The sequence below is a fragment of the Haliotis cracherodii genome, unplaced genomic scaffold, assembly GCF_022045235.1.
Source record: "Haliotis cracherodii isolate W230 unplaced genomic scaffold, xgHalCrac1.p SCAF_5, whole genome shotgun sequence".
Classification (NCBI taxonomy): Eukaryota; Metazoa; Mollusca; class Gastropoda; order Lepetellida; family Haliotidae; genus Haliotis; species Haliotis cracherodii.
Window position 1 is genome coordinate 62,489,401 of NW_027266308.1, and position 26,396 is coordinate 62,515,796.

The 26,396-nt window shown below is 41.1% G+C and overlaps 1 protein-coding gene across 2 annotated transcripts in view; it reads right to left on the reverse strand.

The window, feature by feature from the left end:
* LOC139441932 (methionine synthase-like) overlaps positions 1-26,396 on the reverse strand; it is a 47,526-nt gene that overhangs the window by 11,771 nt on the left and 9,359 nt on the right. Inside the window, exons 6-23 of one of the 2 annotated variants that reach the window (XM_071222677.1) lie at positions 25,826-25,932; positions 25,465-25,524; positions 24,929-25,023; positions 22,665-22,765; positions 22,123-22,184; positions 21,059-21,126; positions 19,848-19,927; positions 18,960-19,072; positions 17,070-17,210; positions 15,362-15,547; positions 14,472-14,651; positions 12,961-13,077; positions 5,270-5,410; positions 3,801-3,890; positions 3,264-3,362; positions 2,553-2,714; positions 1,803-1,906; positions 654-721 (exon numbers count right to left, since the gene is read on the reverse strand). In XM_071222677.1, coding sequence (XP_071078778.1) covers positions 654-721; positions 1,803-1,906; positions 2,553-2,714; positions 3,264-3,362; positions 3,801-3,890; positions 5,270-5,410; positions 12,961-13,077; positions 14,472-14,651; positions 15,362-15,547; positions 17,070-17,210; positions 18,960-19,072; positions 19,848-19,927; positions 21,059-21,126; positions 22,123-22,184; positions 22,665-22,765; positions 24,929-25,023; positions 25,465-25,524; positions 25,826-25,932 — 1,974 coding nt within the window. Of the gene's footprint in view, positions 1-653; positions 722-1,802; positions 1,907-2,552; positions 2,715-3,263; positions 3,363-3,800; positions 3,891-5,269; positions 5,411-12,960; positions 13,078-14,471; positions 14,652-15,361; positions 15,548-17,069; positions 17,211-18,959; positions 19,073-19,847; positions 19,928-21,058; positions 21,127-22,122; positions 22,185-22,664; positions 22,766-22,880; positions 22,898-24,928; positions 25,024-25,464; positions 25,525-25,825; positions 25,933-26,396 lie in introns of those variants that run through there. The other variant, XM_071222678.1, reaches the window with a different exon arrangement.

Consider the following 26,396-nt stretch of genomic DNA (forward strand, 5'->3'; position numbering starts at 1 on the left):
CATTTGGGAAACTATGACACGCAACAACCAAGGTGAGGTGTGGTGAAATGGGGTTTAACGTCCTGTCCAAGATTATTCCACTTATATAGCAATGTGCATGCACGTGTATGTGTTTGTGTGGCTGCTTAGGTACTAGTCCGGACTGATGCCGATTTGTAGTGCTAGCTCACTGAGATACCATGCCGCAGTTTAACATGAATACCCCACTCAGACACAGTATACTGACTCCGAGCCGACCAGTCCTTGTTTTAGCCCCTTAATGCCGAGCGCCAGACAGGGTAACAACAAGTACCATCTTTTAACATCTTTAGGTATGACGCGCCTGGGGATCGAACCCCGGACCTTCCACTCTCCGGGCGGACGCTCTACCATTAGACCCCGTAGGCTGTCTGCATCAAGCAAGTCAGCAAGCCTCACCACCTGAACCTGCCTCTTACAACAAGCATGGGTTGGTGAAGACCAGTTCTAACCCGGATCTTCATGGGGCTTATATTAAGTATTAAGTCCCTGACATGATAGTGAACACATTGTTTAGAAAACAAAGTAAAGCGATGGTCAAATTCAGGGAGGTATCACATTTTGAAGAAATCTTGATCTTATTTACATTGGGTGTTTATTCTAGGAATTAGGATCAAACTACAAAGTAATTTCACCTGCTTTCTCCTGAATGGCTGTCTCTAGAATCTTCTCACAAGGGGTCATCACACCCAGGTCGATCACTCTGAAAGAAGAAGAAATGGCTGTTATATCAATATGATGGCTGTAATAGGAAATCAGAGTATTCCCCTAATTTATATACTTATCATGACACAACAGAATGCACTATTCCTTTTGATTGATAAATAACGGCCAGGGACCCTAATTATAGACGCTAGGGATGATACGATCAAATTAAACCAAAGATTTACCCAATCATAAATGGTGAATGGAGCAAAACATGCCCGTTCACCACAGGCAATGAAGAAAAAGCTCGGAGGGTGTGTTCTGGTGATTACTTTACATTGTTCCAGGGTTTGACCTTGACATACAGAAGTGGGGGTCCAGGTGACCCTCAACAATTAATTTTAATATAAGGGTAACGCTATTTTTCAGGGCATTATCATTTGCAGAAGCCCGAGGTCTTCCACGAACTGCCCAACAAAGGAGGGCAGTTGAAAAGACCGAGGGCTTCTGCAAATGAAAATGCCCTGAAAATAACATTACCGTAATTATAGCTAAAATGGATGGAATTTGTCATCAAATAAGAAGAAACAACAATATCGGTTTTGAAACATTTACTGCAATCAACACGAATGTCACTGACCACCTTTTACAAATATGGAAACGTCATAGAACAAACAAGATGACATCACTATTGAACATGACATCACCTATCCCTATCCTATGACGTCACCTAACAACGGGCGTGATAATGGCCCATCGTCAAGCAATATGAGGGTAGTATCAAGTTACTGAGTTCCCCTCGGGATGCAGTGTATTATATTTCTAACATCAATTCTCTTCACTTGTGCGTACTGGACGCACACTGTGCGTTAGGTAAAACCCTGTTGTTCTACACTGGTATATGATCAAAGCAAGAAGGAATATTGCACACTGGAGTGGAGGGATAAGTTACAAAAGTTGGCAACATGGTTCATCCCTGCTTCAGGACAATGTCCCAAATGTAATACTCAAGATTTTATATTTCTTTAAATGGAACAATATTTCACTTTCATTTCAGAAAAAAATGGCAAATACGTTGAGTCAATTTGAAAAAGGAATATTTTGATCAAAGTCATCACGAGCACGATGGGTGGACCTACTTGTAATTGTTGCAGCCAAGCACAACGCCAACAATGTTCTTCCCAATGTCGTGCACGTCCCCCTTCACAGTGGCCAGCACAACCGTCCCGACATATGCACTTGCCTACAACAAAAGGTATGTTATATTAAAGGGCAAGTACTCTCGGTTCTGGGTCTTTTTAAATCATGCTTGAAAAAATATCCTCGTGTGACATCACACCTTTAGTTCATGCACGATTCAATTCTCTACGAGTACACTAGAGCTCCTCACAGTGGACTCGGCTACCAAGGAGCTGCACAGAATGAACGGGCTTCAGTCATATTTTTATCAGAGGCAAATTGAAGAGAAAGCTTGTGTGTCTTTCTTATGAATGAGTTACAAAATACTAATTGCCAGCTTGAAATGGATTAGAAGCCAGTGTTTATCAAAGCCTAGATTCGAATATATAAATGCCTCGGTCATACGAAGCCAGTCATGTTGCAGAAACAAGGACGGGGTTTTCCCCTGAATGAAGCGGTACTTGACCTGCTGATGAGGCTACTCCGGCTGTGTGGTCACAGGAGCAGAAATGTCTCTCGTGGAATAAGCCAGGGGGTTATTGGCTATTGTTTGCAAACAATGGACGACATACTGGCCCTTTAAGTGGGAACTCAGGAAATGCCATCTTTCAAACACTGTCACAGGGCCCCTTTCTCAATACAAGGCTTTTCAAACACTGAACAGAAACACAAGTGGGTCAACAACAACTGTCGCTGAATCCACTACTCACTAAATCATCGCCCCCTCCTGAGTTCTGCTGATTCGCCGCTCTCTCCTCCTCCATGAAAGGAATCAAGTGAGCTACGGCTTTCTTCATCACTCGGGCCGACTTGATGACCTGAGGTAAGAACATTTTCCCAGCTCCAAACAGGTCCCCCACCACACTCATACCCTGCAAACATACACATGCACTACAAAACAAGAAACACAAGTCACCACTGAAAGCCATACCGTATTCGATATAATAAGCGCCCAGGGCGCTCTCAAAATTAGAAATAGGGCGCTCTTAGTTGAAAGATAAATTTTGTAGTTTATGCTGACAGTCTGACCTGTTTATTTACCACAGATACATTTTTCCAGAATTTAATTGCCCATAATTAAGGGTGCATATAACACACGAGTGCATATTATACACGAATAAATAAGTCTTTTGTACATTGATAAATCGGAAGGGGGGCTAATTGGGATTCTCAAATACGTTAATATTAGTTATCATTTTAACATAATTTGGGAATTATTTGATTCCAGTTTGGGAATTACTGATATTTACTGCAGACTTGGGGCCAAATATCGGCCTCTGAGCAGGTCAAAGTAGATTCCAGGTAACAACATGAATTAAGTACTGTTGATATCTTTGTTTCAATAACAAAAGGTAATTTGATGTTAACTTTCAAAATAGAAAAAAGACATGCAGCAGTGCTGTCACAGTTCAGGCACGTACATCCATCAGGGGTCTCTCGATGACGTTGAGTGGCCGGGGATATAGGTCCTTGTTGCACCGAGCCTCCTCCGTGTCCTCCACAACGTACTTGTCGATGCCCTGTGGAGGAGGAGCAGGTCACATGGGTCACAGTGCATCGTGGGTAGTATCATGTATGCGACATGCTTCCCATGGTTGTACAAGGTGTTTAGAATGGGTATCGCAGGAGGGCTACATGGTTGATATGTGTGTCATCTAAATGTTGTTATCATGTAATGAGTTGATTATTTACATCATTGTCAATGACAAAATGTCAAATTGTTGATATGTAAGTTTGTTGACAAGTCACACTGTCAACTTGTCACCATGGCAAAATGTCCCATTGTTGACAAAAGCCACATTGTCAATATATCCCAATGATATAACATCCCATCACTATGATAACCCCTATATCCAGTGTGTTCCATTGTCATAGGTCCCTCTATGTCACTATGTAACACTATCAGCAAACACAACATGAACTGTCTAGCCACAGGTTGTCTGCAGTGTGGCACCCACCTTGACGAGGGAGTGCTTCAGTCTCTCCTCCACAGACAGGCTTCTCCATTCATCACTCACGACAATCTTCTTGGCGCCAGCACCCATAGACTGACAACAAATATTCAATAGGGCCTTTAGACTGACAACAAATATACAATAGGGCCTTTAGACTGACAACAAATATACAATAAGGCCTTTAAACTGACAACAAGTATACAATAAGGCCTTTAGACTGACAACAAATATACAATAAGGCCTTTACACTGACAACAAATATACAATAAGGCCTTTACACTGACAACAAATATACAATAAGGCCTTTACACTGACAACAAATATACAATAAGGCCTTTACACTGACAACAAATATACAATAAGGCCTTTACACTGACAACAAACATACAATAAGGCATTTACACTGACAACAAATATACAATAAGGCGGCAGACAAGTTATTAGTGAAGATAATTTATGGATGTCAACTTCTTTATTAAGAGAAACACTACATTTCAGAGTATAAGCTTGAGTAATGTGTGAACTTTTTCCCAAAAAGGCACAGCTGCATCAAACTTCTTTAAGGTTATATCATTGGCTAAGTTTTAACCGAATCACGGGTGGATTCCTAGAAAGACGTGTGTACAGCTCATTGCTGCTTCCGGTTTAGGTTATGAGTGAGTGAGTGAGTATGGTTTTACGCTGCTTTTCGCAATATTCCAGCAATATCACGGCGGGGGACACCAGAAATGGGCTTCACACATTGTATCCATGTCCTGAATCTAACCCGGGTCTTCGGTGTGACGAGCGAACGCTTTAACCACTAGGCTACTCGACCGTACCCTGGTTTAGGTTATGAAAAAATAAACTAGGTAATCTTAATCTCTTTGTGTAAATCAATGCCTAGCAGAACAAAAAATACAATTTTAAAGGTAAATCAACCTGTCTGGTGATTTTTTATATCAAATTTCAAATTTGTACTGACCAAGTTCCCTATCAGCAGTTTGTTTACTTGAATTCACTGAAGGGGTACAGTGTAATTTGTTTCTGCGCATAATATTCTAAAAAATATTTTTTTTCAAAATACTAAATTCCCCAGAGGGGGGGGATGAGCATCATACTTTGGGTGTGCACTATACTCAACAAAATAGGGTACTCCTTCTTCATGTGAATGAAGACAAGTCATTATTCTCATACCGACACGCCTCAACTCAACGGGTTTTTTCCCAATATGCCTGTCAGGGGCACTCAGTTTTGAATATTGGATAAATTTCTGTTACTTTCAACACTTCAAGCATATTTCTGAATCACTTCACCCTCAGGAGTGCGTGAGTGAGTGAGTATGGTTTTACGCCGCTTTTAGCAATATTCCAGCAATATCACGGCGGGGGACACCAGAAATGGGCTTCACACATTGTACCCGTGTCGGGAATCGAACCCGGGTCTTCGGCGTGACTAGTCTTTGGCTACCCTACCGCCCCTCAGGATCTCACCTCAGCAAACACCAGAAGTTTCTCTGTGCCCTCTGGGTCTTTGTTCCACAGAAGGTTTTCACAAAGTTCCAGAAGTGTCTTGTCGATGTCGTCATACACAGGTAGACAGCCGGCGTTGACGATGCCCATGTCCATCCCAGCCTGGAAGAGAGGAGAGTCATTGTCAGAGCAACTGTCATACATACCGACCTCTATACGCCATTCATCAAACACCTAATAATATCATTAACAAGAAAACAGTGTAGTCACTATCCCCACCATGGGGCACATTAGAGTATTGTTTGTTCATATAGTAGTGAATATAAACTATAAAAAAGAGTCCAATCAAGTCTTAAGAAGAGATAAGCACTTGGGTCGCTTTATGTCATCAGAAAAATGATGACATGTGAAATAAATACACACAAAAAGACCCTTCAAGGGAAAAAATAATCTATGGCAGCAATTCTTGAACTCAGTCTTGATATGTATCTCTTAGATAAGTTAACTGCACAATAACACTGTACACTTTGTAAAATAACATGGATGCAACTGTGTATGCTCAAAATAAAAAACACTGTAAAAAATAATTTCTGGCACCAAATCTTAGTAACAGTCTTGACAAGTATCTGTATCTCTTCGATAATCAAACAAACTTTCATTCATGCAACATGAGTAGTTTCTGAGTAAACTTGTCCTCATTGCAAACACCATGCACTAAGTTGTAAAGCATGCGGCAAGGGCAATAACTCTGTAAAACATAATTTACGGCACCAATTATCAAACAGTCTTGTCAAGTATTTCTTAGGTAAGCTTGCAAACTTTCATTCATGTAGTAGTATAGGTAATGGTGATTCTGGCTCACTTCCACTGGAGCTGGATTTATATACCTATACCACCACTACAGGGGGAACTGTTTATGCAAAAATGACTATGCGATTCAACGATAGTCATAAGATTAAACTAAATTGACTCTAGCTCACCACCACCTGGAGTCAATCAATGCTTCCATTAGTACAAAAACGATGATGAGATTAAACTGAATTGTAATGAAAATATTCTCTATTATTTTTACTAATACGTATACCATTATTTTTAATGAAGTGATATTCAACATTTTTACTAAGTTCTTCGTTCATTTTACTAGGAGACCAGACTATATACTCATCTTGGTAATTGGAAAGAAACAATTGATGACCGTATTTGGTTGGTTTGATATCACTCATATAATATATACCTTGTGGTTATTCTCTCCATTTGATAATTTTGTCCCTGAGCATAAATGTTTCAATAGCTTTTTCGAGTTCTTCCTTTGTTGGTTTGTAATTTTCCATTATTATATATTTACGTAAGCATTCTTCTAAATGTGATCTAGCAACCTATTTTTAATCTCCAACCAGTTCTTTGGTTTTGGCACGGAATAATTGACGCGCTTGTTGTCTCCCCTGTTCTATGAACTTTTTTTTCTCGTCTTCGCTAATACCACTGGTCTTACGAGAATTGGATCGAATCTCCTGCTTCACTGCGTTGCATTTGGTGAGTTCCGACAGCACTAAACGAAACTCATCCTCGGATATCTTACAATCGACCATTGCTGTCGAAATATGATCCTCAATGCTATTTAACTTTGCTTCGGCAATTATCCGAATATTATCGTGTTTTTATGCTTTCTTTTTCAACCTACGAGAAATGAATTTTATCATTATTCCTGCCTGTCCCGAGACTCCAGCCGCTATTTCCATAATAAACCAACACCGGCTACACCGAGTCCCATGCCAGCTGTCACAAGCGCGGTGTCAACTCCGTCCAGGGCATTCACGGCTCTGCGATACTTTTTATACAATCCAAGTCTCAACTCCGTATCCTTCTCTATTCGATGTTTTATGTCGCTTATTTCATGTAATCGAAATCCATCAACAGTATCCATCTTTTCAAATGCCTCATCAAGCGCTGGATATAAACTCATAGTGTATATTACGGTCATATAATAGTCTTTAATTGGTCTTGCTAAAATGTTTTGAGAGTATACATCAACCTTATCAAAAGAATATTATACGGCATGAATATCTTAGTAAGAGAAATACTACCACTTTGAATAATTTGAACCCCCTCAAGGGTTGCAACGGGTGATGCTCCAATATGAATAATACTGCAACGTCGACGCTCTTGTTTCTTGAGCCATTTAATCGATAGACCTGGTATTATTTCGAAGGCATCTTCCGGTGCATCTCCGCACAAGACTTCAATAATAAGCTTAGAAATATTAGGTATTGCACTCAAGTTCTGTTTAATATCATTGAATTCAGTAACCAAATTTAAACCAACAATTTTTACGGCCGGACGTCTAGATAACATATGACCCGGGTTTTCTGGCAGGGGAGAGACTATCACACTTTTTCGTTTTGACGGGATATAAACCCCGAATTCGATACCACTATTTATTATCTTAGTTATATTATGTGCCTTACCCGTCATCACATACAGTGGGGTAATGACGATATTCAGTAGCCACTCGATGTTTGCTTCGACCATAGTCCATTAATACCCATCCCCGTTGTGTTTCATAACCTTAGAGGATACGATTCACATCTCATCATGCAAGCTATCTCAAAGACCGAAGGTGGTTTAACGTGCATTCCTAACAATATGGAAAAATACATATCGTTCTCGTTGACTAAAACTATACATTATACGGACAAAGATGGGAAAGTCAGTTGTTTCCAAGAAAACTTGTGTCCTCTTTGAGAAGGGGATGAACAGAGGGAAAGAATGAAGGACAGACAGAAGGAAAGCAGGACGGATGAACTCCGTTCCTATATCCACTGCCCCACTTCGTGGTGGTGGACGATAATCATCATAATAAACACAGGCAAAGTCCATGTTGAAATAACTAACCGAAAATGTCGTCAAAGAAAAAGAGATGGTACTTTTAATATTCCTACATAGTCAAAGAAGATTAATTATTTTGTTATTTATGTTCTTGTTTTATATGTTTAGACGTTTTCAAACTGTGGACAATCTGAAATGGTATACTTTGAATCTCTTAGTATGAGTTCCTCACAACTTTACTGAATCTCAGCACAGCTGCGTCTGACAAAGTGAGTGCTTAACCCTGCAGACACACATATTCCAGCCATATGACGGTTTCCTGTAAAATAACTGTGTCTGGATCAGGCACAACCAGTGACGGAAAACATGAGCAACACTGCAGGCCAATGAGGCACGATGGCATAGTCAGTCACACTGGCAACAACTGTACCTTGATAGCATGATACAGAAACACTGGCAACAACTGTACCTTGATAACATGATACAGAAACACTGGCAACAAAAGTACCTTGATAGCATGATACAGAAACACTGGTAACAACCGTACCTTGATAGCATGATACAGAAACACTGGTAACAACTGTACCTTGATAGCATGATACAGAAACACTGGCAACAACTGTACCTTGATAGCATGATACAGAAACACTGGTAACAACTGTACCTTGATAGCATGATACAGAAACACTGGCAACAAAAGTACCTTGATAGCATGATACAGAAACACTGGCAACAACCGTACCTTGATAGCATGATACAGAAACACTGGCAACAACTGTACCTTGATAGCATGATACAGAAACACTGGTAACAACTGTACCTTGATATCATGATACAGAAACACTGGCAACAACCGTACCTTGATAGCATGATACAGAAACACTGACAACAACCGTACCTTGATAGCATGATACAGAAACACTGGTAACAACTGTACCTTGATAGCATGATACAGAAACACTGGTAACAACTGTACCTTCATAGCATGATACAGAAACACTGGCAACAACTGTACCTTGATAACATGATACAGAAACACTGGCAACAACCGTACCTTGATATCATGATACAGAAACACTGGCAACAACTGTACCTTCATAGCATGATACAGAAACACTGGCAACAACTGTACCTTGATAGCATGATACAGAAACACTGGCAACAACTGTACCTTCATAGCATGATACAGAAACACTGGTAACAAATGTACCTTGATAGCATGATACAGAAACACTGGCAACAACTGTACCTTGATAGCATGATACAGAAACACTGGCAACAACCGTACCTTGATATCATGATACAGAAACACTGGCAACAACTGTACCTTCATAGCATGATACAGAAACACTGGCAACAACTGTACCTTGATAGCTTGATACAGAAACACTGGTAACAAATGTACCTTGATAGCATGATACAGAAACACTGGCAACAACTGTACCTTGATAGCATGATACAGAAACACTGGTAACAACTGTACCTTGATAGCATGATACAGAAACACTGGCAACAACTGTACCTTGATAGCTTGATACAGAAACACTGGTAACAACTGTACCTTGATAGCATGATACAGAAACGCTGGCAACAACTGTACCTTGATAGCATGATACAGAAACACTGGCAACAACTGTACCTTGATAGCATGATACAGAAACACTGGTAACAACCGTACCTTGATAGCATGATACAGAAACACTGGCAACAACTGTACCTTGATAGCTTGATACAGAAACACTGGTAACAACTGTACCTTGATAGCATGATACAGAAACACTGGCAACAACTGTACCTTGATAGCATGATACAGAAACACTGGTAACAACTGTACCTTGATAGCATGATACAGAAACACTGGTAACAACTGTACATTGATAGCATGATACAGAAACACTGGCAACAACCGTACCTTGATAGCATGATACAGAAACACTGGTAACAACTGTACCTTGATAGCATGATACAGAAACACTGGTAACAACTGTACCTTCATAGCATGATACAGAAACACTGGCAACAACTGTACCTTGATAACATGATACAGAAACACTGGCAACAACCGTACCTTGATAGCATGATACAGAAACACTGGCAACAACTGTACCTTGATAGCATGATACAGAAACACTGGCAACAACTGTACCTTCATAGCATGATACAGAAACACTGGTAACAACTGTACCTTGATAGCATGATACAGAAACACTGGTAACAACTGTACCTTCATAGCATGATACAGAAACACTGGCAACAACTGTACCTTCATAGCATGATACAGAAACACTGGCAACAACTGTACCTTCATAGCATGATACAGAAACACTGGTAACAACTGTACCTTGATAGCATGATACAGAAACACTGGCAACAACTGTACCTTCATAGCATGATACAGAAACACTGGTAACAACTGTTCCTTGATAGCATGATACAGAAACACTGTCAACAACTGTACCTTGATAGCATGATACAGAAACACTGGTAACAACTGTACCTTGATAGCATGATACAGAAACACTGGTAACAACCGTACCTTCATAGCATGATACAGAAACACTGGCAACAACTGTACATTGATAGCATGATACAGAAACACTGGCAACAACCGTACCTTGATAGCATGATACAGAAACACTGGCAACAACCGTACCTTGATAGCATGATACAGAAACACTGGTAACAACTGTACCTTGATAGCATGATACAGAAACACTGGCAACAACTGTACCTTGATAGCATGATACAGAAACACTGGTAACAACTGTACCTTGATAGCATGATACAGAAACACTGGTAACAACCGTACCTTCATAGCATGATACAGAAACACTGGCAACAACTGTACATTGATAGCATGATACAGAAACACTGGCAACAACCGTACCTTGATAGCATGATACAGAAACACTGGTAACAACTGTACCTTGATAGCATGATACAGAAACACTGGCAACAACTGTACCTTGATAGCATGATACAGAAACACTGGTAACAACTGTACCTTGATAGCATGATACAGAAACACTGGTAACAACCGTACCTTCATAGCATGATACAGAAACACTGGCAACAACTGTACATTGATAGCATGATACAGAAACACTGGTAACAACTGTACCTTGATAGCATGATACAGAAACACTGGCAACAACTGTACCTTGATAGCATGATACAGAAACACTGACAACAACCGTACCTTGATAGCATGATACAGAAACACTGGCAACAACTGTACCTTGATAGCATGATACAGAAACACTGGCAACAACTGTACCTTGATAGCATGATACAGAAACACTGGCAACAACTGTACCTTGATAGCATGATACAGAAACACTGGCAACAACCGTACCTTGATAGCATGATACAGAAACACTGGTAACAACCGTACCTTCATAGCATGATACAGAAACACTGGCAACAACTGTACCTTGATAACATGATACAGAAACACTGGCAACAACCGTACCTTGATAGCATGATACAGAAACACTGGTAACAACTGTTCCTTGATAGCTTGATACAGAAACACTGGCAACAACTGTACCTTGATAGCATGATACAGAAACACTGGCAACAACTGTACCTTGATAGCATGATACAGAAACACTGGCAACAACCGTACCTTGATAGCATGATACAGAAATACTGGCAACAACTGTACATTGATAGCATGATACAGAAACACTGGTAACAACTGTACCTTGATAGCATAGCATGATACAGAAACACTGGCAACAACTGTACCTTGATAACATGATACAGAAACACTGGTAACAACTGTACCTTGATAGCATGATACAGAAACACTGGCAACAACCGTACCTTGATAGCATGATACAGAAACACTGGTAACAACTGTACCTTGATAGCATGATACAGAAACACTGGCAACAACCGTACCTTGATAGCATGATACTGAAATACTGGCAACAACTGTACATTGATAGCATGATACAGAAACACTGGTAACAACTGTACCTTGATAGCATAGCATGATACAGAAACACTGGCAACAACTGTACATTGATAGCATGATACAGAAACACTGGTAACAACTGTACCTTGATAGCATGATACAGAAACACTGGCAACAACTGTACCTTGATAGCATGATACAGAAACACTGGCAACAACTGTACCTTCATAGCATGATACAGAAACACTGGTAACAACTGTTCCTTGATAGCATGATACAGAAACACTGGTAACAACTGTACCTTGATAACATGATACAGAAACACTGGTAACAACTGTACCTTCATAGCATGATACAGAAACACTGGTAACAACTGTTCCTTGATAGCATGATACAGAAACACTGGTAACAACTGTACCTTGATAGCATGATACAGAAACACTGGCAACAACTGTACCTTCATAGCATGATACAGAAACACTGGTAACAACTGTTCCTTGATAGCATGATACAGAAACACTGGTAACAACTGTTCCTTGATAGCATGATACAGAAACACTGGTAACAACTGTACCTTGATAACATGATACAGAAACACTGGTAACAACTGTACCTTGATAGCATGATACAGAAACACTGGCAACAACTGTACCTTGATAGCATGATACAGAAACACTGGCAACAACTGTACCTTGATAGCATGATACAGAAACGCTGGCAACAACTGTACCTTGATAACATGATACAGAAACACTGGTAACAACTGTACCTTGATAGCATGATACAGAAACACTGGCAACAACTGTACCTTGATAGCATGATACAGAAACACTGGCAACAACTGTACCTTGATAGCATGATACAGAAACACTGGCAACAACTGTACCTTGATAGCATGATACAGAAACGCTGGCAACAACTGTACCTTGATAACATGATACAGAAACACTGGCAACAACCATACCTTGATAGCATGATACAGAAACACACTGTGCATAGCTTCTCGGATCGTCTCTTTGCCTCGGAATGAGAAGGAGAAGTTGGACACACCCCCACTCACTCGAGCTCCTGGCAGGGTTTTCTGAAAATAGAAAAAACAATCAACCATGTGTAATTTAAGAAAAAACGAGTGGTTGTTATCTATCATACAATAACACACAGCAGGCAGGATAAATCATTAGGGGCACAGTCACGATTGGTTTATTCTCTCTGCAGTGTTTTATTGTACAATAAACAACGACCACTCATTTTTTTCTCAAATAACCAGACTTTTTAAAGATTTTAATAAAACGTACAAGCTTTAAAAACATTTACCCATATTTAAATAATGATGACTCCCTGTATGGAATTCGACCTCGGCAATGCTCTAAAATTCCATTATATATAGGGAGTGTGTGTGTGTGTGTGTGTGTTAAGTTTGGTATTCTCACAATTTTAACGTCAATTATCTGCACCTTTTCTCCCAATACCGATTGTTATATCTCTCCCACTTTTGGGTGCGATTGTTTGGCCTTTGCATTCATCTGCACTGTCCAGCTACATCTATGGGGAACAACTCATTTGACACTTCCCTCTCAAAAATAACGTTTTCCAATTTAGTTGCTAGCGCATGTTCGAATCTCCAGAAATGATGTCATGATAGAACCAAGTTTTATTGTGAAATAAACCACGCTATGTCCATCATTATTCTTTGTGTTTTATCGCATAGCTATCTTATATAATAACATACACAGTGACAGAGAACATATATACTGTAAACAGGGAATTTTTTGCGACCGTTTTATTATTGCGAGTTTTGCGAACGAGACTCAATCGCAAAAATTAAAAACGCAAAAATAAGTGTAAATAATACATACATACTTTATTCATTGCAACACGTCATCAAATGTTGAAATCATCAACCAGAACTACAAGTTACGCTTGATTGGGTCAGTGTCCTTTGCAATTTTGTCCACACATGACATGACACTGAGTTGAGTCAATTATCGTATTTGATAATTGGTCGCAATCTCTTCCGGTCAACTTTCCGGCCAACTCAGAAAAACTAGCTTCGGAGAGAAGCTGTCTATTGTTTGGTACGCGAGGGGTCATCTCAACACGGCAACTCGCAAAAATATCTCGTCGCAGTATTGTCTTTGGCGTGGTATTCGCAATATTTTAACAGCGCAGAAATAAAGCTGTTTACAGTAGATATACCACTCAAATGTTAAGGACCACCCTATTCTTTTACATTGCTATAGTTAATCTGTCATGCCATGACAATCCTTAACTTCTTTTAAGTAGTATATATCCAAAATGGACACTTGTCAACATGTATTTGGCAGTGTAAGCATCAATCTGGATCACGATTGTCATTGACATTGAAAAAAAATCAAATACACTCGTAAGTATTCAACCAAACATATATACTTTTTAACCAGAATGAACTCTATAAAATTAAAACTCGGTATCTCCTACTTCCATGGGTACACCGACCTTGATGATCTGGGTGGCCTTTATGAAGTCAATGCCGTACTCGTTGTGCTCTTCAATGCCGGTCGCGATGGTGAGGATGTTGGGATCAAAGATGATGTCGTTAGGGTTGAAGCCCACTTCGTCCACCAGGATGTTGTAGGAGCGTGTGCAGATGTCGGCCTTCCTCTGAAAGTCAGTAGCCTGCAAGACAGAGGAACATGTCAGCCATGTTGATGGTGTACATCCTTCTCCTATTTTCGGTCTTCCCTTATCATGAGGCAATACGGTTTTCTGCTGTAGACAACGCAGCAGAGATGTGGTAACTAGGAAGTGAGAACCTGTTGTTTATCATAAAATATTCCAAAATGTTCTAACTATTGGTAAGCACCAAGTCATAAAACAATGAGGAGGAGACAACCGGGGTCTGAATACTTAACCCGTGTCCTTAATGCATAATTAGAAAACAACTTCTTGTACCATAAAATGCTTGCTGCTTGCAAAACACCCCATCAAACGCCATGACGACAACAGTTGTATCTTATATATCCCACCTGGCCTTCTTCATCAAACGCCATGATGACAACAGTTGTATCTTATATATCCAACCTGGCCTTCTTCAACAAACACCATGACGACAACAGTTGTATCTAATATATCCCATCTGGCCTTCTTCATCAAACGCCATGTGAAAACAGTTGTAGCTTATATATCCCATGATGACAACAGTTGTATCTAATATATCCCACCTGGCCTTCTTCATCAAACGCCATGACGACAACAGTTGTATCCTATATATCCCACCTGGCCTTCTTCATCAAACACCATGATGACAATAGTTGTATCTTATATATTCCACCTGGCCTTCTTCATCAAACACCACGACAACAACAGTTGTATCTAATATATCCCACCTGGCCTTGTTCATCAAACGCCATGACGACAACTGCTGCTCCGTACTGCTTGACCTTCCTGGCCTTTGTCTTGAAGTCCTCCACCCCCTCCTTGAGGCTGATGCTGTTGACGATGCACTTCCCCTGCGTGCACATCAGCCCCGCCTCCACCACCGCAAAGTTGGATGAGTCGATACACAGGGGCACCTGCATCAACAACATTCCAAACGTACAGAAATGTTGTCGAAGTGTACATAACAGGAGTCATCAATATCATAGCTCATTAGTCAATACATTTGTTATTTTATTTATTTCTGATTTCTTTCACCCTGTGTCATAAATGAGCCTACTCTAAAAAATAATCAAAGAAAAAATAATCACTGCCCATGCAAAGATACATATCATGAAGCAAGTTGGACAATTCGTGTTGTATTGTGAGATATGCATACAATAACACCCATACTACATAATTCTTTTAACTGGGGCGGAGGGGGCAAGCGGTCTTAAGCACCAGGCTAGGAAGCACAAGGTACTGACATCATATCCCACTAGTGACCGGGTTGTTATTCAGCCTTGAGACCAACAATGTTTACAGGTCTTTACAGTCTTGTCACTACCCCTAGCGTACAGTACATACACCCTGTGCTCTCAAAAGACCAATCTGTTGGTAGACAACCCGATGATGGAAACATGAATACGTAAATACACTCGAAACCCCTCTGGCAAAATGTGAGATGTCTCCTTGGGCAAGTGACTTAGTTCAAATGTGCCTCTGTTCACCAAGCACAGTGTAATTTCTTCTGCCGAAGACAAACACGTTTTTATTGCATATATAGGGTTTGTGTATGCGCTGGTGATGTGCTTCATTCCGATTCGCTTTATAGATGGGATATATAAATTAGCATCGATCTTGAAGGCTTGTACAAGGGGGTCCGCCTTATACATGGTGTTGCTTTATGTACGGCGATATATGGTACTCATTATGAGTGGATGTAAAAACCTTCTAGCACCCAAGGAGTTGAGAATGATTACCCTGATACTGGAATACATGCAATTCACTGATAGGGGAATACAGATAAACTGCATTTGAGCAGAGATGTGTGGAAAAGTGCTGCATATAGACATTTATCACACTCCCATGTCAGAATGATGAGATCTGATTGGAGGCAGAATAAATCCCTTATACCCCACTGCGTAAAAAAACCTGCACGCTTTTTCCGAGCCAAAGAAAGTCACATGACATAGCACAAGTTTACCTCAGCTCAACTGAACGGCTGTTTTCTGTCAATTTTGAATTTGTTTTTATTCTTTTACAATGTCATATTAAAGCATGTTGGTAAGATAAATTTGTTGTAGCAGGATCACTCGGGTACATGGGGTTTTATGTGTCCCTAGTTAGGTTTTATACCATGACGTGCAGACTTAAAACCCATGTACCCGAGTGATCCTGCTACAACTAATAGCATGTATAATATAACAAGGGACACTGGGAGGAAAGCACAAATTTATATATGTTGTTGATATTTACCAATTTTGTGAAATCAGAAATCAGTCAGCACAGTGAGTGAGTTAATATTTAACGTCACATCGGCAATATTGCAGCCATATCGTGACGACAGTCAGCACAAAAACATCATAAATGGGGTATTTCTGGGATCCATGTAAACACAGATAGATGCTCATCAACAGATTAAACAAATCATCAACCACCCAGTGCTGTGACCAGTACCTTCGCAATATCAGGTTCAGATGAAATGAGATTGACAAACTTCTTCATGGCCGCCACCCCATCCAGCATCCCTTCGTCCATGTTGATGTCCAGTATCTGAGCTCCGTTCTCCACCTGAAGCTTGGCAACGCTCAGTGCTTCCTGCAACACAAAACATAACATAGCTGGATTGGGAGACATACATTCACAGCCGCAAGACATGCAGCTTGGCAACGCTCAGTGCTTCCTGCAACACAAAACATAACATAGCTGGATTGGGAGACATACATTGTCAGCCGCAAGACATGCAGCTTGGCAACGCTCAGTGCTTCCTGCAACACAAAACATAACATAGCTGGATTGGGAGACATACATTGTCAGCCGCAAGACAAGCAGCTTGGCAACGCGCAGTGCTTCCTGCAACACAAAACATAACATAGCTGGATTGGGAGACATACATTCACAGCCGCAAGACATGCAGCTTGGCAACGCTCAGTGCTTCCTGCAACACAAAACATAACATAGCTGGATTGGGAGACATACATTGTCAGCCGCAAGACATGCAGCTTGGCAACGCTCAGTGCTTCCTGCAACACAAAACATAACATAGCTGGATTGGGAGACATACATTGTCAGCCGCAAGACAAGCAGCTTGGCAACGCTCAGTGCTTCCTGCAACACAAAACATAACATAGCTGGATTGGGAGACATACATTCACAGCCGCAAGACATGCAGCTTGGCAACGCGCAGTGCTTCCTGCAACACAAAACATAACATAGCTGGATTGGGAGACATACATTCACAGCCGCAAGACATGCAGCTTGGCAACGCGCAGTGCTTCCTGCAACACAAAACATAACATAGCTGGATTGGGAGACATACATTGTCAGCCGCAAGACAGTGTTACTCAACCACATTCTCAACATGCAGCTTGGCAACACACCCATAACAAAGTGGTAGGTACACAAACATTGTTAGCACTCTGCAAGTGCCAGCACCTCCTCTTATATCAACAGCAACATGATTATCAAAGAGGTCTAGCGGAAGGACAATAAGCCACATAGCTGATAATTTAATATCACCTGAATTTGCCTGGAGGATGACAATTCAGGAGTAGACAGGTTGCACCCTACAGCAAAAAAGGAGTAAACAGGTTGCACCCTACACTGAACTAGGAGTAAACAGGTTGCACCTTACACTGAACTAGGAGTAGACAGGTTGCACCTTACACTGAACTAGGAGTAAACAGGTTGCACCTTACACTGAACTAGGAGCAAACAAGTTGCACCTTACACTGAACTAGGAGCAAACAAAGTTGCACCTTACACAGAACTGGAAGCAAACAGGTTGCACCTTACACTGAACTAGGAGCAAACAGGTTGCACCTTACACTGAACTAGGAGCAAACAGGTAGCACCTTACACGGAACTAGGAGCAAACAAGTTGCACCTTACACTGAACTAGGAGTAAACAAGTTGCACCTTACACTGAACTAGGAGCAAACAAAGTTGCACCTTACACAGAACTGGAAGCAAACAGGTTGCACCTTACACTGAACTAGGAGCAAACAGGTTGCATCTTACACTGAACTAGGAGCAAACAGGTTGCACCTTACACTGAACTGGGAGTTAACAGGTTGCACCTTACACTGAACTGGAAGCAAACAGGTTGCACCCTCCCCTGAACTAGGAGTAAACAGGTTGCACCCTACACTGAACTAGGAGTGAACATGTTGCACCTTACACTTATCTAGGAGTTAACAGGTTGCACCCTACACTGAACTAGGAGTAAACAGGTTGCACCTTACACTGAACTATGAGCAAACAGGTTGCACCCTACACTGAACTAGGAGCAAACAGGTTGCACCCTACACTGAACTATGCCCCTATTCTTCCAGACATGTGACTCACCTCATAGTTTCCATTCTTGATCAGCCTACAGAACCTCTTTGACCCAGCGACATTGCACCTCTCACCAATGTTCACAAAGTTGGTGTGGGGGCCGATATGGGATGGCTCAAGACCTGAAACGAAATGATCATCATGTTTGGCTTCAAAATTTTCAAATTAATATCGAGAATCATTGCTATTTTCTTTTTGTAATAAACCCCAAATAACCAAAGACCAGAAACCCACCTCCCGCAAAACAAGAAGTAACCTCGATCAAATGATTGAAGTGGTAGTGAACTGTCAGGTCCCTTCATGGCTAGATTTTAACAGCTCTCAACGACAGCAAGTGGAAGTTACAGTTATCGGACACGTAAACATGACAGGCTTGATCATTTGAGAAGTTTCAGGATGGGACAGTTTCTTGAAGGCTGGCTATACCGACATACATAAAGTATAAGGGCAATTCCTGGTCATTTTCGACCTGATTTGTGTATTATCTCCTTGCCAAGTATAGACTGAATACGTTTTTGAGGTGTGGTGAGGTGAAATTGGGTTTAACATCGCGTCCAAGATTATTGCACTTATATAGCGACGTGCATGCACGTGTGTGTGTGGCTGCTTGTACTCGACCGGACTGATGCCGATTTATAGTTCTAGCTCACTGAGATACCATGCCGCAGTTTATCATGAATACTCCCTCAGACACAGTATACTGACTCCGGGCCGACCAGTCCTTGTTTTATCCCTTAATGCCGAGATGGTAACAACAAGTACCATCATTTAACATCTTTTGGTATGACACGGCTGGGGATTGAACCCGGACCTTCCGCTCTCCAGGCGGACGCTCTACCACTAGACCACAGGGCGGTTGAATATATTTTTGAAGAGGGGCAAGAACAAGAACTCTACCTGAGAGCAGCATGTACCCCTCATGGAGACTGGAGGGGGGGACCCTCGGCTTAAACTTCTTCACAGCTTCAGCAATCGCTCTGAAACCCAACACCCAAACTCTTCAAGGACTTATACAATACCTCACACAGAAGATATAATCTTCAACACATGCTTACTTAAACAAAGTATAAATGACTTCTTTGCGAGGCATTTACAAGTTGGTATACTAGGTAAGGCTAAGATATATAGATATCACTTGCCTGATAACAGTGTTAGAACCTACACCAAAATGTAGCTCCTAATTGTAACAAGCGCATAGTCGACGAAGTCATCTATATCCCCCGCCCATTTTAACACAGTTTCATTGGAAAATATTAAACGGTTTATGAGTCAAGTTCTGGAAATAATGCCCAATAATATAAATTTCTAAAATTCATAAAAGGCAAAAGGCAACAAGTGGAAAATTTCATCGGGAATCGAACCCTAGCCTTTTTGTTTTCTAAGTCCAACTTGTTGCCACGGAAATGTAAAAAATATATATCGAAAAGTGCTAAATATCAAAAGGCACCAGTTCAGTATGTGCCTGGTAGACATGCAAAGTTTTGTAAGAAAGTATTCAACGGTTTTTGAGTTACGCTCGGGAAATGAACACCACCCTTATAGAACCTAAGTCCAACTTGTTGCCATGGAAATGTAAAAAATAAAAATTTCTAAAATTCATAAATAGCAAAAGGTTCCAGTTCAGCATGAGTCTGATAGACATGCAAAATTTCGTAGAGAAATATCAAACGAGTTATGCTCCAGAAACAATTTTGGCGCGCCACGCCAAGCCACGCTACACTACGCCACGCAACCCATTTCATAATAAAGAAGTTGTTCACTCATATATCTTATCCATTCTAAGCATGTTGGAAATCATTTGACCATGAGGCAACTACATACAAGCTTGTATGTTCCAGTGTGTCTTTCTTTCTTTCTTTGTTGTTTAACGCCTCACTCAGCAGTATTCCAGCTATATGACAGCGGTCTGTAGATAATCAAGTCTGGACCAGATAATCCAGTGACTGACATCATGAGCATCATTCCACACAATTGGAATACGAGGACATGCTTCAGCCAAGTCAGCAAGCCTGCCACTCGATCACGTTAGTCGCCTCTTACAACAAGCATGGGTTGCTGAAGGCCTATTCTACCCCGGATGTTCACGGGTCTCTAATGTGTCGACTCACTTGATGTGAGCTGGGGTGGTTCCACAGCATCCACCCACTATGTTCACCATCCCAGCCTTGGCAAACTCCTGGAAAACAGAAATGTTACTTTTTCAAACTGACTTTCAGGAAATAATTTTAGAAGTTAAGTAATAAAGTATTTGAATACTTATATTACTCATACCTTCCTAAAAAATCAAAAATATATTGCCAATAATTGACTACAATATTCCATAAAATATTTGGATAAGATTTAACATTGATTTCACCAAGATTCCAGCTATAGCATGATGATGATGTTGGACATTTTACAAACGATTTCGGAGTCACCAATTTCGCATTCCGATATCACGCCATATCATGGTGAGGGATGCCAAGCATGGGTGTCACACATTGGAAACTATTTTCCGAGGCAAGGGAGTTAGCGGACTGTAAAAGTCCAGTTTCCACCCTTGCCGAACTAGGCTGGAATTTCTGGGCTTAATTGTAGCACCACCTGTGGCTATTATCAGTTATGTCCCTTCTATGTCTCTCCTATTGACCAATCATATTCAACCTCTCATATCACTTGCATTTGCTTCAAACAAAATGGCGGCGCCAAGTCAAGGTGATCTAATCCATAATGAAAATCTATATTGTGATAAACAGGGTCTTACAAAGCCAAGTTTTTCGAATCACGTGAGCACTTTGATAAAAAACATGAAAAGATTAGAAAATATCTGTTGACACCGAGTTGGCATTACACACGCTTTGCAAATCCTACAATTGACAGAAATTTGCATGGCAGTTGATAAACCATATGTTGATTTCATTACGCAATTTTGATTGGACTATGCATAGACTGGTTGGACCAGCCAAGATATAACTCCATAATTCCAGCCTAGTGCAGCAAGGGTGGAAACTGGACTTTCATAGTCAGTTAACTCCCCTGCCTCAGGAAGATGATTGGGAACTGAACCCAGACTTCGGTCTGAAGAACCAAGGTTTTACCCACTGGGCTGGCAAAACAACAGTCCAAGTGGAAACAAAACTCCCCACAATGCCATGTCACAGATTGATGTTCATGGTGTTTGTCTCATGCTGACCTTTAGTTGGCTGCCAGTCATCTCCGGAGTCTCATCGTAGTCGCCGAACGTGTTGGGTAGACCTGCAGAGTAAGGAATTGTTGACCCATCATCATAGTAAATGTGGCTTCCCATGACAAAGATGAGTTTGCACATATATATTTTACAAACAGTAGTTCGATGTGTGAACATTGTGAAGTGAGTCTGCAAACAAGTTTGTCATATTGGTCGTGTGGAAACACTAGTTGACAAGCTTATGTTGTCTTTTCGAAGCTAACTAAACTGGCATATAAAAATCATTGACATAAGAGTGAGTGAGTTGGTTTTAGTTCCACTTTGAACAATATTCCATTCACATCATGGCGTGTCAGCTTGTTGTGGGAGGAAAGCTTAGATATGTATCACTTCGGTGAAACCCACGAGCACGGGTACATTGACGTCAGAGATTCATGCAAGTGACTGAGGAAACAAAGAAATATTTTGCTCTGCTATTCACTCTACAACAGGTATTCAGGACATATCAGAAGATAGATCTACATGAATCTGGAAAACGTGCGATGTACCTGCGTTAGGGTAACAGATGACGTAAGCTGTTGTGTTGTTGCTGACAGACTCAATAAATGGACGCATTTCTGCCGCACCAAGAGCACAGTTGAGACCAAGGCTGAAAAAACAAGTAACATACATCACATGCATCAGTTGCCCTAAAACATAGAGAAACAGGATTTAAAAACCCTTTGAACCAAAGTAGGCTGGGTGAGAATGATTGTTTGACCAACCACATGGGTTCTGAGTGAGATACAAGGTTGTATGAAACATTGATGTTCGACCTACCACATGGGTTCGGAGTGAGATACAAGGTTGTGTGAGACATTGATGTTTGACCTACCACATGGGTTCTGAGCGAGATACAAGGCTGTGTGAGACTGATTGATGTTTGACCTACCACATGGGTTCTGAGCGAGATACAAGGCTGTGTGAGAATGATTGATGTTTGACCTAACACATGGGTTCTGAGTGAGATACAAGGCTGTGTGAGACTGATTGATGTTTGACCTACCACATGGGTTCTGAGCGAGATACAAGGCTGTGGGAGAATGATTGATGTTTGACCTACCACATGGGTTCTGAGTGAGATACAAGGCTGTGGGAGAATGATTGATGTTTGACCTACCACATGGGTTCTGAGTGAGATACAAGGCTGTGTGAGACTGATTGATGTTTGACCAACCACATGGGTTCTGAGCGAGATACAAGGCTGTGGGAGAATGATTGATGTTTGACCTACCACATGGGTTCTGAGCGAGATACAAGGTTGTGTGAGAAAGATCGATGTTTGACCTACCACATGGGTTCTGAGCGAGATACAAGGTTGTGGGAGAATGATTGATGTTTGACCTACCACATGGGTTCTGAGTGAGATACAAGGCTGTGTGAGAATAATTGATGTTTGACCTACCACATGGGTTCGGAGCGAGATACAAGGTTGTGTGAGAATAATTGATGTTTGACCTACCACATGGGTTCTGAGCGAGATACAAGGCTGTGGGAGAATGATTGATGTTTGACCTACCACATGGGTTCTGAGTGAGATACAAGGCTGTGTGAGAATAATTGATGTTTGACCTACCACATGGGTTCTGAGCGAGATACAAGGCTGTGGGAGAATGATTGATGTTTGACCTACCACATGGGTTCGGAGCGAGATACAAGGTTGTGTGAGACTGATTGATGTTTGACCTACCACATGGGTTCTGAGCGAGATACAAGGCTGTGGGAGAATGATTGATGTTTGACCTACCACATGGGTTCGGAGCGAGATACAAGGTTGTGTGAGACTGATTGATGTTTGACCTACCACATGGGTTCTGAGCGAGATACAAGGCTGTGTGAGAATGATTGATGTTTGACCTACCACATGGGTTCTGAGTGAGATACAAGGCTGTGTGAGAATAATTGATGTTTGACCTACCACATGGGTTCGGAGCGAGATGCAAGGTTGTGTGAGAATGATTGATGTTTGACCTACCACATGGGTTCTGAGCGAGATACAAGGCTGTGGGAGAATGATTGATGTTTGACCTACCACATGGGTTCTGAGTGAGATACAAGGCTGTGTGAGAATAATTGATGTTTGACCTACCACATGGGTTCTGAGCGAGATACAAGGCTGTGGGAGAATGATTGATGTTTGACCTACCACATGGGTTCGGAGCGAGATACAAGGTTGTGTGAGACTGATTGATGTTTGACCTACCACATGGGTTCTGAGCGAGATACAAGGCTGTGTGAGAATGATTGATGTTTGACCTACCACATGGGTTCTGAGTGAGATACAAGGCTGTGTGAGAATAATTGATGTTTGACCTACCACATGGGTTCGGAGTGAGATGCAAGGCTGTGTGAGAATGATTGATGTTTGACCTACCACATGGGTTCTGAGTGAGATACAAGGCTGTGTGAGAATGATTGATGTTTGACCTACCACATGGGTTCTGAGTGAGATACAAGGCTGTGTGAGAAAGATCGATGTTTGACCTACCACATGGGTTCGGAGTGAGATACAAGGCTGTGTGAGAATGATTGATGTTTGACCTACCACATGGGTTCTGAGTGAGATACAAGGCTGTGTGAGAATGATTGATGTTTGACCTACCACATGGGTTCGGAGTGAGATACAAGGCTGTGTGAGAAAGATCGATGTTTGACCTACCACATGGGTTCTGAGTGAGATACAAGGCTGTGTGAGAATGATTGATGTTTGACCTACCACATGGGTTCTGAGTGAGATACAAGGCTGTGTGAGACTGATTGATGTGTGACCTACCACATGGGTTCTGAGTGAGATACACTGATGATAAAGGCCTCAGTTGTCTGTCCAGACAAAGTCCGGCCACTCTTGTCAACAATAGTTCCCGATATCTGCAATACATCATCATCTTTACAATATGTTCATCACCATAATTTGTTTAACACTGGTCATTGTTGGTTGATATCTTCAAGTCAAGAATCAAACCACACACTGTACCATTACACTGAAACACTCTATAGTACCCACATGAGTAATTTGGTGCACTCAGTAATATTACAGAGATATAAGGGTGGTCTGTAAATAATCAAGTCTGGACCAGACAACCCACTGATTGACATCATGAGCATGAGCCATTGCAATTCCACACCAGATCACCAAAGATTTTATTTGGCATCATTAAAAAAAATAGACTGACTGTCTCTTTCTGTGATTGGGAAACCTCCATTTTATCCTTCTTGAAATGGCCTACTCACTAACCAGAACTACTGTGTATCTGCCCCTGTTGAATTAAGTTCAAGTAGCTAAGAAGTTGTACTTTAAGAGCTACTCACAAATATTGGACATCTCTTGTAGCCACTTGCAAATATTTCTTCAATACCAAATAATGCTGCCTGAAATTCAGAAAATGCACATTGCAGTAAGTTAACACAATATATCTCAAACCATGTCATGAAGTACAACTCACTTGTAGTGAGTGGGTGGGTACGGTTTTACGCTGTCTTTAGAAATATTCCAGCAATATCATGGCGGGGGACACCAGAAATGGACTTCACACATTGTATCCTTGGTGGGAATGGAACCCGGGTCCTTGGTGTGAAGAGCGAACGCTCAAACCCTATTTGTAAGACATGTAGATACACATATTTTCACCATGGCTCTATCTACACACAGGGTATCTCATAATGTCCTTGCCTTGGAATTGGCTGTGTCGAATATAGTTTCAACCAGCAGCACGTCCGCACCTCCGTCTAGCAGCCCCCGTGCTTGTTCTGAATACGCTTCAACAAGCTCATTGAAGGCTGGAAGTAAAAGATGCAGTCAAACGCTAACGAAGGATCACAAAACAAAACTGGTTCTGCTTCTTTTAAAGAGATTGTAACATGAAAAAAACAAGAAAGAAGTGAGCAAAGCTCACATACCCCCGTTATCCCCGCTGGTCAACAACAAATAGTAAATAGTTTGTTAATTAATGAAACATTACATATTTCTAACTGATTTTAACTTCAATGTTTTAAAAACTAAGATTGAGTTCCAGTGACAATTGACCCACCCCCCCCCCCCCCTCCCCATAATCTCCCATGTTACCGGTGTTCACTACAAGGAAGTAGATCACCATGAACACCTTTGAATAAAAATTTGATTGAGGAGTTACATAAGAAGAATTATCAAAAGGACCAAAAATTGTTGATATAAAAACACATAAAAAATGGAACAATATCATATAAGAAAATCAATAAATTGATAATTTCCATCTAGCCTTAAC